Here is a 15,807-nt window from a genome sequence, read left to right as displayed (position 1 = left end):
CCTGTTTCATACTCTACTGCCACCCCAGCTGAACTGTAAGATTGCTGGAGACTGGAAAACACTTATTTGCTTGTATTTAGTATATGTGAAAACCCTACATTTTGGCATAGGACAGATTTTGGGCTTGAATGTTAGTTGAGTCCAATGGACAAAGCCTTATGATTTAGAGGCAAGGAGCCCAGGTTATGGAGCCATAAAGCTTGAGTCCACATCCCAACTCTATCATTTAGCAGCTCTGATCCAGTTTCCCTGCCTGCAAAATGGAGATATTGATAACAGTTCCTACCGAAAAAAACTGTATTAAGGTCCTACATGCGAAGTGATGACCTAGTTATATACTAGGGACCCGGTACTTTAAGTGCTTTGTATGTATTACCTCAAATAATTCTAATGTTATTCAAACATGTGCCAGCTTTGTAACTTCAGGATCTCTCTCACTCACGGAGTTGGTTTCCTAATCTATAAAACCGTGGTGATTCCTCATATACCTGTAGAAGTGGTTACATGATATGGTGTTTGTAAACATTCAGCTCAAGGCCTGGTACGCTGGATTAAGAATGCCAAAAAGAAAGTAAAATTTGGGTGTTTTTAGTATGTGATGAGCTTATGTCACTTTCTGTGAAATTCTACTTAGCATCGCATAAATAAAAAGGCCAGATTTAAAGATGGGACTAATTGTTCCAACTGGTAGACTTTAGAGAAACTTCACTGGAAAGACCATGCAGCAGTTCCTCCTGGAAACTGGAAGAACCCTTCTGAGGGTGGTTCAATTACCCCGGGGCAGGGCCTAGTAACCCCGGCTACAAGTCAGAATCCCCTGTGGAACTCTTTTAAAGCCACAGTTAGCCAGACCTCATGTGTGAAGATTCTGATCTGCTAGTTCTGGAAGATCTGTCACTTTAAAACTACTCAGTGATTTTCATGCACAACCAAGATTGAAAAACAGTCATTCAAGACTTAACTATGACATCAAAAACTTCCAAACCTCTTGAGAAACCATAGACCAGATGGTGGGAGAAGAGGAATTGAGTAGCTTGAACAGAAAGTTGATTTACATCACTTGACAAAGGTACTTTGCTCTCCCTCACCCCAAACTTCTGCGAAATTTGCCTTGTTCTGACTTGTAGGATTGTTTCCCTCTTCAGATTCAGACACACTTCCCTTCAGATTCTTGAGAGACACTACTTCAAGAATAACGTAAGAGATCTCAAAGGCCTCTAGACTCAGTTTAATTGTCAAAGTAGCTTCGAGGCTACAACATTCTCGCCAAGTCTAATAGTATTAAATCAAATGGCCTCCATTATAGTCTTGGCCTCCCAACATGGGATATTCAGCTATCGATAATTAGACAAATGGTCCAAGCTTACCATTTCTTGCTGCCACTTTTGAAGCACTCTTTGTTAAGACCAGCCTTATCAGTCTGATCAAACTTTATACTTTTCTAGGCTGCTGGATAAAATAAGGGTTTGGGGTTATCTGAAGACTACATTTTAGTATTAAAGCTCTTCTATTATCTTTAAGAATCTAAAGATAACTGTATGATACTGGATTATACTGCAGGTGTTATTTTCCAGAAAGCCAATTCACTTTATAATAAGTGTTCGTGGCTCTAATATTATCATTAACATGCAGTGTAAGCTTGAAAGGGCCACCCTGGCTTGCGTTCCTGAAAGGCACCTGAGTGTAAATCCCTGGACTTAATCATCTAAATGCTCTCAGGAAAATCTGACATTTAACAGTCTAGCTCTGTGCCCTTTGTCTATGCCCTAGGCATGATCCAAAGCAGAATTGAAATGGGCTATTCTAGGCACTTTTCTATCCTTCCTTCTTATGCCACTCTGCCTTGATCCTCCCCCCCCCCCCCCCATCTCAATCAGACTATGCTGTCCCTGCTTTGCAGAAATCTCAGCTGTAGCTGTTGCCTGGAAACTTGGGAGTCCTTGAAGTGAATGTCTGCTAGGATAGCTAAAGACAGCTAGCCATAAGGGAAAGTAGGCCTCCTATTGGCAGTCAAATGTGGCAGATTTGAGATGGTATATTCTTAGTTCTTTCTAGGAGTCTTCATATGCTGATACGTACAACTTTAAAGATTTCAGACTGGCATTTGCAGATAATTATAAAGTAGCCTGAACTTGAACATGGTACTGTTCATTCTTCTCTTCCCCTCTCCCCAAAAGGGCTATGCTGATCTGACAAGTAGCATCTTTGTCTAGCAAAGGGCTTAATTTAGATAGATTTGGCAAAGAGAAGGAAGGGAGCAATGCTGAACTGTAAAGGAACCAGCTGCCCCGGCCTTGCTTTCCTGAACACTCAAGCTGATGGTGAATTTCATCTTACCCCAGTACTGTGAGCTTTCCAAAGAGCCTTGTCTGTTTAATACTCTATTTGGGGGCACAGAATTCTATTCAAAAGAACCCATGAGACTAAAATGTATGTATAAATGTTAATTTTTAGTTTTCCAAGGCATGTAAGCCGTGAAGTTCTCCTATTAGCTGACTAGGCTATTGCTTTAGACATGCAAAACTTTCATAGGGAGATACCCATATCTTTGCCTCTTTTTTTGAGAACAGAAAGTAGGCCTATGTCAAAACTACTTGATCTTAAATGTCAATATTTTCTTTGTCAACCCAAGGTTCCTACTATTTAGGCCTCATGGAGCCAGAAGTCCTAGAAATATGTCCTTATGACCCAAACCACAGGATGCCAGCCAGCAGGTTACAGTACCACCTGGCATCATGTAGAAAGGTACGTTTTCCTGGTTAATACAAAATGTTGGGATATCTGGGTGGCTCAGTAGGTTAAGCATCCCACTCTTGGTTTCAGCTCGGGTCATGATCTCAGTTTGTGAGTTCCAGTCCTGCATCAGGCTCTGTGCTAATGGTGTGGAGCCTGCTTGGGATTCTCTCTCTCCTTCTCTCCCTCTCTAATCTCTCTCTCTCTCTCTCTCTCTCTCTCTCTCAAATAAATAAATAAATTTTTTAAAAAATGTTAAATCACTGGTGGAAGAAATATAAGCTCAATATAAAAAGTTAAAAGATTAAAAAAAAAAAAAAGAACAAGCTTCTGACCATACATAGCACTTAGCAGTTCTTAATGTTGGAAATGGTTTGTCTTCAGCATTTCATGAAAGGAATGGAGGGTAGAATACAGGCAAAACCTAATAGCCATTTCACAAGAGCCTTTTTCTTTTAGAAAAATCTGAAGATAGCTAAAAAGATGGCTAATTGCAAATATAATGCTTGCCATGTGGTCCCAGTCAAAAGGCTCAAGGAACATGAGGCTAACTGTGTCAATAGAACTGCTGTAGATGATGGTAAGTCTTTTTTTTGGGGGGGGTGGGGGGGTGGGGGGGAGGATAGATGAGTGGCATCAAGTTCTTTTGCCCCATGCCCTCCATATTTCATAACTAGGGAAGTCTTAGCCCACTAAGAGGAATGAAAAACAAAAGGAAGTTTCTACTCTGCTTCTACAACTTCTGATCTGCTTTATTTCAGAGCCATTTAATCTTCCAAAGGTTATTTCTCCGAGTTTGGAGCCAAATGAAAAACTTTCTAATACTGCCAATCAGATTCTAGACCCTGATGTCTGGAACATAGGTGAGCAAGGGTGAAACAGTGAACACAGCCATAAGTGAAGGCTTGGACCCTAAGTCCTTCATAGCTGATAAGTACTGTAGTCCTGGATAAATGAAGTCTTAATACTCCTCCCACAAAATCCTTCAACACAGTCAAATAAATCTGGGAATTTCATCTGCATCTGGAGAAGCAACCCAGCAAAAAGGGATCTAATTAAAACCAAAAATCATTTATAACAGCTTAAAGAATCTTACCTTACCAATATCTGGTCACTTTCCATAGAAAAAAGTATTGGTATAAATTGAAACGTGTAGTCTAAAAGGTTTGGATTTATCCCATCTCAAGTGATATCCTTTCTCTAAAATGTAGCATGCCATAAAGAATTCACTAGTTTTTCAGTCAGTCTAGGTTCAACTATAGGCTGTGGCCATAAGGAAAGTTACTTCTCAACCACATCTCCCTCACCTGTAAAGGTATAACACCTACCTTATAAGATAAGTATTAAATAAAGATGTATGTGTGTATTAGAATAATGCAAGTTCCTTTAACAGATAAAGTTCCAAGTTGTGTTGATATCCTGGTTTAACACAACAGAAGTTTCCTTGTGTAGCCCAATGCAAGCATTCAGTGGGGATGGTGGATTGAGACCACAGGCTCTTTTCATCTGTGACTGTCACCTTCCACGCTTGGCTTCCCAAACTGCCACAAAAAGACAGTGGAGGTGCAGGTGCCTCTTAAGCAGCTTGATCCAGAAGAAAATACTTCCACTCACATTCCATTGGCAAAACTAATCATATGGCCACACCTAAGGTAAAACTGGTGGGAACGTTGTCCCTGGCGGCACAGGCAATTCCCAGCAACAACTATGGAAGAGAGATTCAAATCTCTGCTGCCAACTAGCTTTCTCTGCAACAATCTAAAAATGCTTAGTACTGGGGCACCTGGGTGGCTCAGTCGGTTGGGTGTCTGACTCTTCAGGTCATGGTCTCAGTTCATGGATTCGAGCCCTGCATTGGGCTCCATGCTGATGGGGCAGGGCCTGCTTGGGACTCTCTCTCTCTCCCTCTCTCTGCCCCTTCAGCATGCGTTCCTCTCTCTCATAAAATAAACAAACTTTAAAAAAATTAAAAATTAAAAAAAAAAATGCTTAGTACTTGTATCACATCTCCATCCTCTCTCCTCCTTTCTAGATAACACATATCATTCTCCTTTATTTGTTCTTAAGACATTTGCTCCAAAAATGCTGGTTTGTGAAAGGTAAGATAAATCATCTTACAGAAGTCATTGGAATAGTAGGGCGCCTGGTGGCTCACTCAGCTGAGCGTGTAGATTTTGGCTCAGTAATAATCCCAGCATCATGGGATTAAGTCCCACATTAGGCTCTGTGCTGAGCATGGAACCTAAGATTCTCCCTCTCTTTCTCTCTCTCTCCCTTTGCCTCTCTCCCTCGCTTGCATACTCTCTCTAAAAAAATTTTTTAAAGTTATTGGAACAGAGAGAAAAATACCTTTAAGTTCAATTCTTAAAGCTAGATGGCCACTACGTCATAGACCTGGCAGATGCCTAAACTTCAATTATAAATTTTTAAAAATCTATACTCATGGGCTCTGAGTACCTCCATTCCCTCCCTAAGGCTCCACTTAGGACTTCAATCCATTAAGGACTTGATTACACAGGTTCTCAATTCTATCTTATATTTTCAAAAATAAAAAAAAATTCCTAAAATTGTAAAGGGAAAATAATTATTATACTACACATGAACCAACCTAACAAGGATCCAACCTAACAAGCTTGAAGGGCACATCTAAGAGTTAGAGAAGCCAGGGCACTTGGGTGGCTCAGTAGGTTAAGCATCTGACTCTTGGTTTCGGCTCAGGTCATGATCTCTTGGGTAGTGAGTTTGAGTCCCACACTGGGCTCTGTGCTGACAGTGCAGAGCCTGCTTAGGATTCTCTCTTTCTCCCTCTCTTTCTGTCCCTCCCCTGCTCTCTCTCTCTCTCTCGAAATAAAATAAGTAAACTTAAAAACAAGAGTTAGAGGGGCACCTGAGTGGCTCAGTTGGTTAAGTGTCCCACTTCAGCTCAGGTCATGATCTCATGGTTCATGGGTTCAGGCCCCATATCGGGCTCTGTGCTGACAGCTCAGAGCCTGGAGCCTGCTTCAGATTCTGTGTCTCCCTCTCTCTCTGCCCCTCCCCTACTCGAATGTACTCTGTCTCTGTCTCTCAAAAATAAATAAGACATTAAAAAAATTAAAAAAGTAAAAAGAGAGAGAGAGAAGCCATCAATGGAATTACCCACCACATGTACAGGGGTATGGGAAGTACAAAGGGACTGTATAAACAGAAGCTTGCACAAAGTCAATAATTCCCACTCTGACAATGATATAGTAATTTTAATCTCTGGGGCACCTGGGTGGCTCAGTCAGTTAAGCATCTGATTTGTGATGTTGGCTCAGGTCATGATCTCACAGTTTGTGAGATGGAGTCCCACACCAGGCTCTGTGCTGACAGCTCAGAGCCTGCTTGGGATTCTTTCTCCCCCTCTGCCCCTCCCCCACTCATGCACACTCTCCCTTTCTCTTTCCCAAAATAAATAAATAAACCTTTTTTATAAAGTAATTTTAATCCCCTAGAACTGATTATCTAAACTAAATCTTCAGTGCTGGTCTCCAACTAATTTTCCTTTTTTGGTTATCTTCTACAGTGACTCAGGAGACATAAAAAAAGAGACTATGGATGAAAAACATCCTAACAACTATAAGTCCTGGAGAAAAGGTAGCGTAACTTTTTTAAACTAGTGGGTCCCTGGGTGGCTCAGTCAATTAAGTGTCTGACTCTTGATTTATGCTCAGGTCATGACCTTGGGGTCATGAAGTCAAACCCCAAGTCGGACTCCGCACTGGGTGTGGAGCCTGTTTAAGATTCTCCCTTTCAGGGCACCTGGGTGGTTCAGTGGGTTGAGCATCCAACTTCGGCTCAGGTCATGATCTCGCGGTGAGTTCGCGCCCCGCAATGGGCTCTGTGCTGACAGCTCAGAGCCTGAAGCCTGCTTTGGATTCTGTGTCTCCCTCTCTCTCTGCCCCTCCCCCACTCACACTCTGTCTCTCTCTCCTTCAAAAATAAATAAACATTTAAAAAACAAAAAAGATTCTCACTTTCCTTTTCCCTCTGCCCCTGCCCCTCTCACACTTATGCTTGCACTCTCTCAAAAAAAAACTAACAATATCATAGTTCTATGATATTAACATAGTTTTAACTAATCACTAATGTCGTATTCTAAATCTTCAAAGTTTCTTAGACAAAATTTTATTCTTTAAAAAAATAAACCATATTTTCTACTCTAAGTCCTTCTCCACACCAAATAGTAGAATGCAAGGAAAGTCCCAATGCCTTTAAGTCAGAGTATGGAGAAAGAACTGTCTAAAACTCTATTTGAAGTGCAACTAACACATATCGAGCTTAGGTCTTCTATAAAAACACTATAAAAAATGACACTACTTTAATGTTCTCTTTCTACCCATAGGTCAGAAAAACTGATGGAGAAGCTGTGGATTAAAGAGCCAGCAGACAGAAAATGTATTGTCCTTTTTCAAACTTTGGGGGAATCTTAACTGTCAAGTTTTAGATAACAACTCCAGTCATTGTTGGCATCTTAATATGTTTTTATTTATTTAAATAAAGAATATCCTTCCTGTGACCAGCTTCATTTGGTTTTTTAGTCTTCCTTGTTTTCATATCCTCATTTGTCAACCAAAAGGCTAGAGGGCTTTTTTGCCTATTTCCCTTATTAGTGGAGGAAATACAGTAACCTTAGTCATATCCTTTTTTGTTTTTCTTTTTTTACCATTTATTCAGTTTTAAGAGAGAGAGAGAGAGACAGAGCGTGAGCAGGGTAGGGGCAGAGAGAGAGACACAGAATCTGAAGCAGGCTCCAGACTCCGAGCTGTCAGCACACAGCCAGACGTGGGGCTCGAACTCACAAACCATGAGATCATGACCTGAGCTGAAGTCGGACACTTAACCGACTGAGCCACCCAGGCACCCCCTTAATCAGATTCTTTATCCTCCGATTATTTTTCTCCTACTCCAAGTCATGTACTACATGACCATCAGATCAACCTTCTTCAATTAATTTTGTACAAACCTTCCATGTTTAAAAGATACAGTTTTGGGGAATGAAAACTGGTGCAGCCACTCTGGAAAACAATATGGAGGTTCCTCAAAAACTTAAAAATAGAACTACCCTACAACCCAGCAATTGCACTACTAGGTACTTATCCAAGGGATACAGGGGTGCTATTTCTAAGGGACACATGCACCCCCATGTTTACAGCAGCACTATCAATAATAGCCAAAGTATGGAAGAGCCCAAATGTTCATCGATAGATGAATGGATAAAGATGTGGTATATATGTGTGTGTGCGTGTATACACACGCACACACACATACAATGGAGTATTACTGGGCAATCAAAAAAAATGAAACCTTGCCATTTGCAACTATGTGGATAGAACTATAGGGTATTATGCTAACCGAAATTAGTCAGTCAGAGAAAGACAAATATCATATGATTTCATCATACGAGGGCTTTAAGATACAAAACAGATGAACATAAGGGAAGGGAAGCAAAAAAATATATAAAAACAGGAAAGGGGATAAAACATAGGAGACTCTTTTTTTTTTTTTTTTTTTTTAATTTTTTTTTTTTCAACTTTTTTTTTATTTATTTTTGGGACAGAGCGAGACAGAGCATGAACGGGGGAGGGGCAGAGAGAGAGGGAGACACAGAATCGGAAACAGGCTCCAGGCTCCGAGCCATCAGCCCAGAGCCTGACGCGGGGCTCGAACTCACGGACCGCGAGATCGTGACCTGGCTGAAGTCGGACGCTTAACCGACTGCGCCACCCAGGCGCCCCTAGGAGACTCTTAAATATGGAAAACAAACAGGATTACTAGAGGGGTTGTGGGAGAGGGGATGGGCTAAGTGGGTAAGGGGCATTAAGGAATCTACTCCTGAGATCACTGTTGCACTATATGCTAACTTAGATGTAAATTAAAAAATAAAAACTTTAAAAAGAAGTAAAAAAAAAAAAAAAAAGGATACAGTTTTTAGGAGCATCTGACTCAGTCAGTAGAGCATGTGACTCTTGATCTCAGGGTTGTGAGTTTAAGCCCCATGTTAGACATGGAGACTACTTTAGAAAACAAAACAAACAAAAAAGATATAATTTTTATGAGAAGCTGAGTCTGGAGCATGTCTCCAAATCTCCCTTCTTAACTCTATAGAAGTCAGGTTATTCCAATCTTATATACACCTTATTCTTTGCTACTCTGTTCATTTTTAAATGTTACCCCTTGCCCTTCAACCATTGAAATCTCTTTCTAGCTGTTTTTTTGTTTGTTTGTTTGTTTGTTTTGTTTTGTTTAAGGCTACTTCTTATGCCTCACCACATTTAAACTTACCAGGTGTCCAACCTCAACCATACCACAAATCTTCACAAGAGAAGTCAGAATCACATGCTGCTTTGTATTTGCTATACCATATATCACTAGCCTGGTGCTATGCATCTAGGAGATATTCACATACTTGGTGCTTAAACTGAATCAAGACCCAATTTATAACAGGCCAAAATTTGTTCCTTTTAAGCTGTTGTTTTTGTTTTTCGTTTTTTGTTTTTTGCAGCTAACTAATTTTAAAATGACTTCAGGAACACCTGGGTGGCTCAGTCTGTTAAACGTCTGACTTCAGCTCGGGTCATGATCACTTGGTTCATGGGTTCCAGCCCCACATAGGGCTCTGTGCTGACAGCACAGAGCCTGGAGCCTGCTTCGGATCCTGTGTCTCCCTCGCTCTCTGCCCCTCCCTGGCTTGTGCTCTGTCTCTCTTTCTCTCTCAAAAATGAATAAACATTAAAAAAATTTTTTTAAATAATGACTTCAGTTTTTTGCTAGTTTACTGATTAGTTCAGGTATAGTTAGACTTACAATTAAAAGTAGAAATTGTAATCAAATGGATATTTTCTGACCCTATGAGACTTATTCCTACCTAAATACTTTCTAGATCCTTTTCAGATGATCTTTTTCTCCCCTTTAAAGCAGAAAATAGAAGGGAGAATAACTAGATACCTATAGAATCTAGCACATTCTAGTATACTTTGTACAAAGGAGGGCTACTGACTTGCTCCCTTGTATTTACATAATATAAACAAGATTTTCATCTAAGGCCTTACACAGATTTTGATTTTTTTAAATTACACTTTGGTATATTAACACCAAACTATATGAAAATTAAAATGTTTCCTAGGTGGAGCACCTGGGTGGCTCAGTTGGTTAAGCATCCAACTTCAGCTCAGGTCATGATCCCATGGTTTGTGAGTTCAAGCCCCATATTGGACTCTGTGCTGACAGCTCAGAGCCTGGAGGCTGCTTCAGATTCTGGGTCTCCCTCTCTCTCTGCCCCTCCCCAGCTCACAGTCTCTCTCTCTCTCTCTCTTTCTCTCAAAAATAAATAAACCTTTGAAAAAAACTTTAAGAAAATGTTTCCTAGGAAAAATAGCCCAAAAGACAAAGATGTCTTCCTTTATCATATCTTAGGTATATGGTATCGTCCCCTAAAAAGCCATGTAGTCTTAATTGATTGGTGTGACCACATAATCTTTTCTTCAAACCAGGATACTCTTGAGCATGAAGGGGGGAACAATAATTATCCTAGGATAACAACACCACCACCACGTTGGCCACCCTAGTCTTAAGGAATAAAACATCATTAATTAGGCAGCTGCCATTCAAAATATAGATGTCAGATCTACTCAAATCTCACTTTGAGAAGTTTTGAGTTCATTGGAGGAAGGCACAATAGAAACTAAAATATCACTTTTTTTTTTTTTTTTGGCCTTTGACGTAACATTTGGTCAAAGCTTTGAAAGTAAACAAACTTATGGAAAAATACTTAAAAGGAAAAAAAAAAAAAGCAAAGTTTCAAAGTAACTGCCTCAAAGCCTGCCTAGATCTCCAAAGTCTTAACTATTCCCCCATACTCCCATAACAGGTGGTTTATGTCTCCATTTAATGTCCCTTCATTCTGATTTATTATTATTTTACTATAAGGTGCTTTAGGAGAGACATGATCTTGACTATGTAACAGTTCTGTGCCTACAAAAAAAAGAAAAATCAAAGTTGCTGAACATGAAGAATCTATATAGACATGGGGTATAAAGAAGACTCAGTGCCCTGGATTAAATATTTATACTGAATAAATCAATCTTTCAAAAACCTTGGTAACCAGAATCACTCATTTTCACCAAAAAGTCCTAACAAGGCAATTTAAGTTGTATTTATGTAATGCTAACAAGCCTTCCTAGCTATGAAGTTTCTTCCCTACAATCACGTTTAGGATTTCTACTCTTACATTCACAGTATGATGGGGAAACAATTGCTAAGGCCCATTACTCATGTCATAATGTACCAAACTATAGCTCATTGGTTCCCCAGCTTTATCTTATTGTTGGTCCATACTTCTTGACCTTTCTGTGCAGGCTTCCCAAGCAACTGTGGTATAAAACGAGGAAAGGACAAATCTCCAATATTTTAGTCTCTTCTTCCCACGTTTTCTTACAAGGTAGATGATGTCTCACAGTTGTCCTAACAGCTCCTGACAAAATACACCTGTGCTCTAAAATAATCAAGTATCTACTGTGCTTGCCACACTATGTTAAGAACTACAGTGGCGTGGTCCATTATAAAGGAACAATGTTGACAGTAAGAGTATAAGGCAATGGTTCTCCAACTTTCGTGGGTATCAAAATCACATGAAGGCCTTGCTAAAACACAGATGAAAGGACATCTCACCCGAGCTTCTGATTCAGTACGTCTGTAGTAAGTCCTAAGAACTGGCATTTTCTCAAGTTCCTAAGTGATACTGATGCTGCAATTTGGGACCACACTTTGAGAACCACTGGTCTAACACACAGTTTAAGTGCTAGGAAGGAAGGAGGGTGGAAGGAGGGTGGAAGGAGGTTATAAGAAAACATAAGAACTTAATCCCAGGCAAACATTAGGTTTCAGAGAAAAAAATGACCCTTGAGTGACATTTTTATTTTTATCTTATTTTTTGCTTTATTAATAATTTATTTACTTTTTAATCTACATCCAAGTTAGTTAGCATATGGTGCAACAGTGATTTCAGGAGTGGATTCCTTAATGCCCCTTACCCACTTAGCCCATCCCCCCTCCCACAACCCCTCCAGCAACACTGTTTGTTCTCTATATTTAAGAGTCTCTTCTGTTTTGTCCCCTCCCTGTTCTTATATTATTTTTGCTTCCCTTCCCACATGTTCATCTGTTTTGTATCTTAAAGTCCTCATAAAACATTTGACGTTTTTAAAAATAACAGATCAGAATGACAGAATTTTAGAACTGTTCAGTGCAAGATTAGTCCTTTATGTAATTTTTAGTGGGTAAGATTTCTTTAGTATAATTCTGCCATTCTACCACCTTTTCAACAAACTTCTTTTAAGCAGTTCCATTTCCTCACCGATTTGTTCATAAGCCAAGTGATACTCACAATGGTTTGCAAACTTTGACTTACAATTTACATCTTAGCTGCCAGCATCAGAAACAGTGTGAGGAGCTATTTGTTGCTGACTCCTGGAAAAAGAACTAGCTGGAAGTCACAGAAAACACAGAGAACAGATTTCTCAAGCCCACTGGTAACTGTTATAGGCAATGTGAATTACACAGGTATATGACATTTATATATTAAGCCACAGAATTAAAGTACAAATTTTTCAAAAATCACTACTTCTTTTTTTTTTAATGTTTGTTTATTTTTGAGAACGAGCCCGAGTACAAGCCGGGGAGGGGCAGAGAGAGACGGAGACACAGAATTCGAAGCAGGCTCCGGGTTCTGAACTGTCAGCACAGAGCCCGATGTGGGGCTTGAACCTACAAGCTGTGAGATCATAACCAGAGCCAAAGTCAGATGCTTAACCAACTGAGCCACCCAGGGACCTCTAAAAATCACTATTTTTATTCACCCTTTATTATCCTGTGTTTCTCGAGCTTAATATTGGTTATTATTCAATCCAAACTCCCACTAGGGACTCTTCTTTAAACATAAATTTATTTTCTTTGGCTCCCTGCTGGCAGCACTTCTCTGTGCTACTTTCCCTGAAAAATTGTAACCAGGCCCAACTTTTCACCCTCCTCTACAGCAATACTTCCCAATCTATCCTCATCAGTAAGAACATCTACTATGATCCCCTAGCTCTCTCATTTTGAAATATTTTGCAATTGTATTTATTGAATAGTTTTCCTATTTTTTTAATTTATTTTTGAAGGAGAGAGAGAGACAGAGTATGAGCAGGGGAGGAGCAGAGAGAGAGGGAGACACAGAGTCGGAAGCAGGCTCCAGGCTCTGAGCTGTCAGCACAGAGCCCGACACGGGGCTCAAACTCACGAACCGCAAGATCATGACCTGAGCAGAAGTCGGATGCTCAACCAACTGAGCCACCCAGGTGCCCCAATAATTTTCCTATTTTTAATTATGCACTTAACTACTGACCGGCATCTATAATTAGATAAGAGAATCAGGATTTTGTTGACAGCACTCAAGCCAGAAACAAAGAAATTTAATATTTTAGTCTTCCGGTGGACTAAAGTTTCAGTTTTATTGGGCTATCTCAAACACTGAAACTCCCAAAGAATCTCAAGGACTACTGGAGTTCCTTCCATCCTAAAAGCTGAGAAAACTAATTTTCTAACAAAGATTTGTTTTTTTAATCACTAGGGTACAGATCTGTCTTTATAGTCATTAGTCCAGAGTGTTTGTTTTTACCTTATAATTATTAGTTCAAAAATATAATCTATAGGGGCATCTGGGTGGCTCAGTCAGTTAAGCACCAGACTCTTGATTTTGGCTCAGGTCATGATCTCACGGTTCGTGAGTTGGAGTTCCATGTCCAGCTCCTCGCTCACAGTGCAAAGCCTGCTGGGGATTCTCTCCCTCTCTCTCTGCCCTCCTCCCATCCCAAGCATGAGCGCACACACATGCTCTCTCTCTCAAAATAAACTTTTTAAAAAATTTAATATACATAATCTATAATTTAAGGACAAATGCTAGCCTATCATCAGAGAGAACCAGCCAGGATCAGATTCGGTTTATGGTATTAATCCTAGCTAGCTTCTAGCTCCTAGGCTAACCCTGTGTAAATGCCTTGGTTTGTTTTTTTCCCTTTTCAAATATATTCAACCTGGCTGAAAAGCCAGTCTGAAAGACAACTCAGCAGGGATCTTAGATAAAGCAGGAACTTTCTAGGTTGGAGATGAATGAACAAAGCATTTAAGAATAGAAAGAATAGATGTGTGGCGCATTTTTATTTTAAAATCTCCACTGAAAGTTGGGGGGGGGAGTTTGTTTACAAGTTGGTGGGCTTGTTCACTCCTGCTAAATGGAACAGCTTTCTCAGCTGAGGATCCTGTCACCCTGACGCATTACTGAACGCAGTGAAGCCTGACTTTGGATTCTGGTTTGGAACCCACCCACCCCTTCCGTCCTCTCAAGCCCTAGGTCTTCCTCAGAAATTTCAGTCTGCAGGTATCTGAAAAGTACTTATGGGTCACAGTAACAATGTCAACAATTTCACCAGCTTACTGCAATTTGAAGCCTGAAAAATCACATTTCACTTCAAATCACATTGGCCCCACCAATCTGCATGAATGATGTGATAAATTAAGAGGTTTAGAATTTCAGAAAGGTTACCTTAAGATATTCCTAACAATCTGAAACCGATTTGCCGAAACAGCAGCTTTCTCTAAAATGCTTTGCGCTAGGCTTGCAGTGAAGCTTTCATTCTTAGCTATTATCTTTCAAGAAGCACTTTAACAGCTTGCTCCTCCTTCACAGGAATTATCCAGGCCACTCAGGTGAAAGAATAGCTTTCCTAAATGCAAAACAGTGCCTAGGTCAGTGGTTCCCAGCCTTGACTGCACATTAGAATCATCTGGGTAGCTTTTTAAAAATAACTATGCCCAGCCCTTTCTGATTAACTGGTCTGGAAGGGGAACTTGGGCTCCCCAGATGATTGGAATGTACAGACAAGATTAAAAATCACTAGCCTACAAGAATGGCTTGGGCAGGGCGCCTAACAACACATTTCTTTTTAGGGTCTTAATATGAGCCAAAGACTGTGATGCACACTCCTAAGTCCAAGAGCTGATAATCTTAAAAAAAAAAAAACAAACAGGTAACAAATTATGTTTACAGAGTATTCTCGGAAAAATAAAATGTCCCATCTGTGATCCTTTTCACTGAAGCCACATTCAGTTCATGCTATCAGGATAAGTTCTCCTAAGTCACATTTAGGCTCTATTAGTCACTGATATGTTTCAAAAATCCCAATATTTCAGTACTCAGACTGATCTCTCATACTGCCTCCTATACTTTGGAGTACAAAAATTTTTGTCATATCGTATTTTTACTTCTTGGTTTTGAAAAATAGTATCACCAGATCTACCGTAACAGATGTCAACATCTTCCTTTTTTCCTGTCTAACCTTCAAAGACCACAAGTCCCTTTTTTCCATAAAGCGTTCCCAGCTTACTTTGGGCCTCAGTGATTTCTTCCTAATGTAAATTTCCAGTCCTGACCATATTTTCGACATCTGTTATACTGCTATTTTGCCTTTCATCCACTCTAGGCCTGTTTTCCTAAGCATTTCAGGGACAAGTACCGCGTGTGTGCGTGTGTGTGTGTGTGTATCACAGTTTCCACAACAGGGCGAACAAATCTATGTTTGGGTTTCCATTATCAAGTTATAGCGTTCTGGTTCCCTTCACCTCTCCAACTCTTTTCACTGAGCTCTCCCCTCAACTCTAAAACTCCCTTTAACCCAACGAGGTCATCCTCCCTCCCAAGCATTCTTACCTACTATTATTGACTTCTGAATTTTAAGATGCTACAACGCTTGCTAAACAAAAACAACTAGATTCCTGTCCTTGGTGTTTTGTTTGTTTAGGCTCTTCTGTAGGCTTGTCTCCTTTACGATTTCCCTCTTCCCGCCCCGCAAAATCCAAATTACACTTCTACCTGGGTAACTGACACCAACAAGGCTTCCTTCCCACCAGCAGCCGGCCCTAACCAGTCTCATTCCCGCTTCGAGCGCACATTCGCCTTCCTAAGATGGCCGCCACGAACCCCGAGGAAGGCAGGGCGGGTTCCACCCACGCAAGGCC

At 40.3% G+C, this 15,807-nt stretch overlaps 2 protein-coding genes across 2 annotated transcripts in view; one reads left to right on the top strand and one right to left on the bottom strand.

Moving 5' to 3' along the window:
• The window catches only part of NCKAP1L (NCK associated protein 1 like), a 56,923-nt gene extending 41,151 nt beyond the window's left edge, over positions 1-15,772 (bottom strand). Inside the window, exon 1 of the mRNA XM_007081429.3 lies at positions 15,662-15,772. The gene's annotated coding sequence lies outside the window, so the exon portion shown is untranslated. The remainder of the gene's footprint in view (positions 1-15,661) is intronic.
• Positions 962-7,278, top strand: LOC102968267 (gametocyte-specific factor 1-like). The gene is made up of 7 exons (XM_007081428.2): positions 962-1,069; positions 2,633-2,745; positions 3,193-3,313; positions 3,495-3,596; positions 4,766-4,832; positions 6,281-6,351; positions 7,100-7,278. Exons 2-7 carry the CDS (start codon positions 2,653-2,655, stop codon positions 7,111-7,113), a joined length of 468 nt encoding a protein of 155 aa, XP_007081490.1. The 5' UTR covers positions 962-1,069; positions 2,633-2,652; the 3' UTR covers positions 7,114-7,278.
• Positions 15,773-15,807: the final 35 nt, after the last annotated feature.

This window comes from Panthera tigris, chromosome B4 (genome assembly GCF_018350195.1).
Source record: "Panthera tigris isolate Pti1 chromosome B4, P.tigris_Pti1_mat1.1, whole genome shotgun sequence".
NCBI lineage: Eukaryota > Metazoa > Chordata > Mammalia > Carnivora > Felidae > Panthera > Panthera tigris.
This window is presented reverse-complemented; position numbering and strand designations above follow the sequence as displayed.

What these genes read in the sequence shown, in the direction of transcription:
- LOC102968267 (XM_007081428.2), top strand. Translation starts at nt 2,653, where the DNA reads ATGGAGCCAGAAGTCCTAGAAATATGTCCTTATGACCCAAACCACAGG. An exon ending in ACCTGGCATCATGTAGAAAG is followed by an intron (nt 2,746 to 3,192) that starts GTACGTTTTCCT and finishes TTTTTCTTTTAG; the next exon opens with AAAAATCTGAAGATAGCTAA. An exon ending in CCCTGATGTCTGGAACATAG is followed by an intron (nt 3,597 to 4,765) that starts GTGAGCAAGGGT and finishes CCTCCTTTCTAG; the next exon opens with ATAACACATATCATTCTCCT.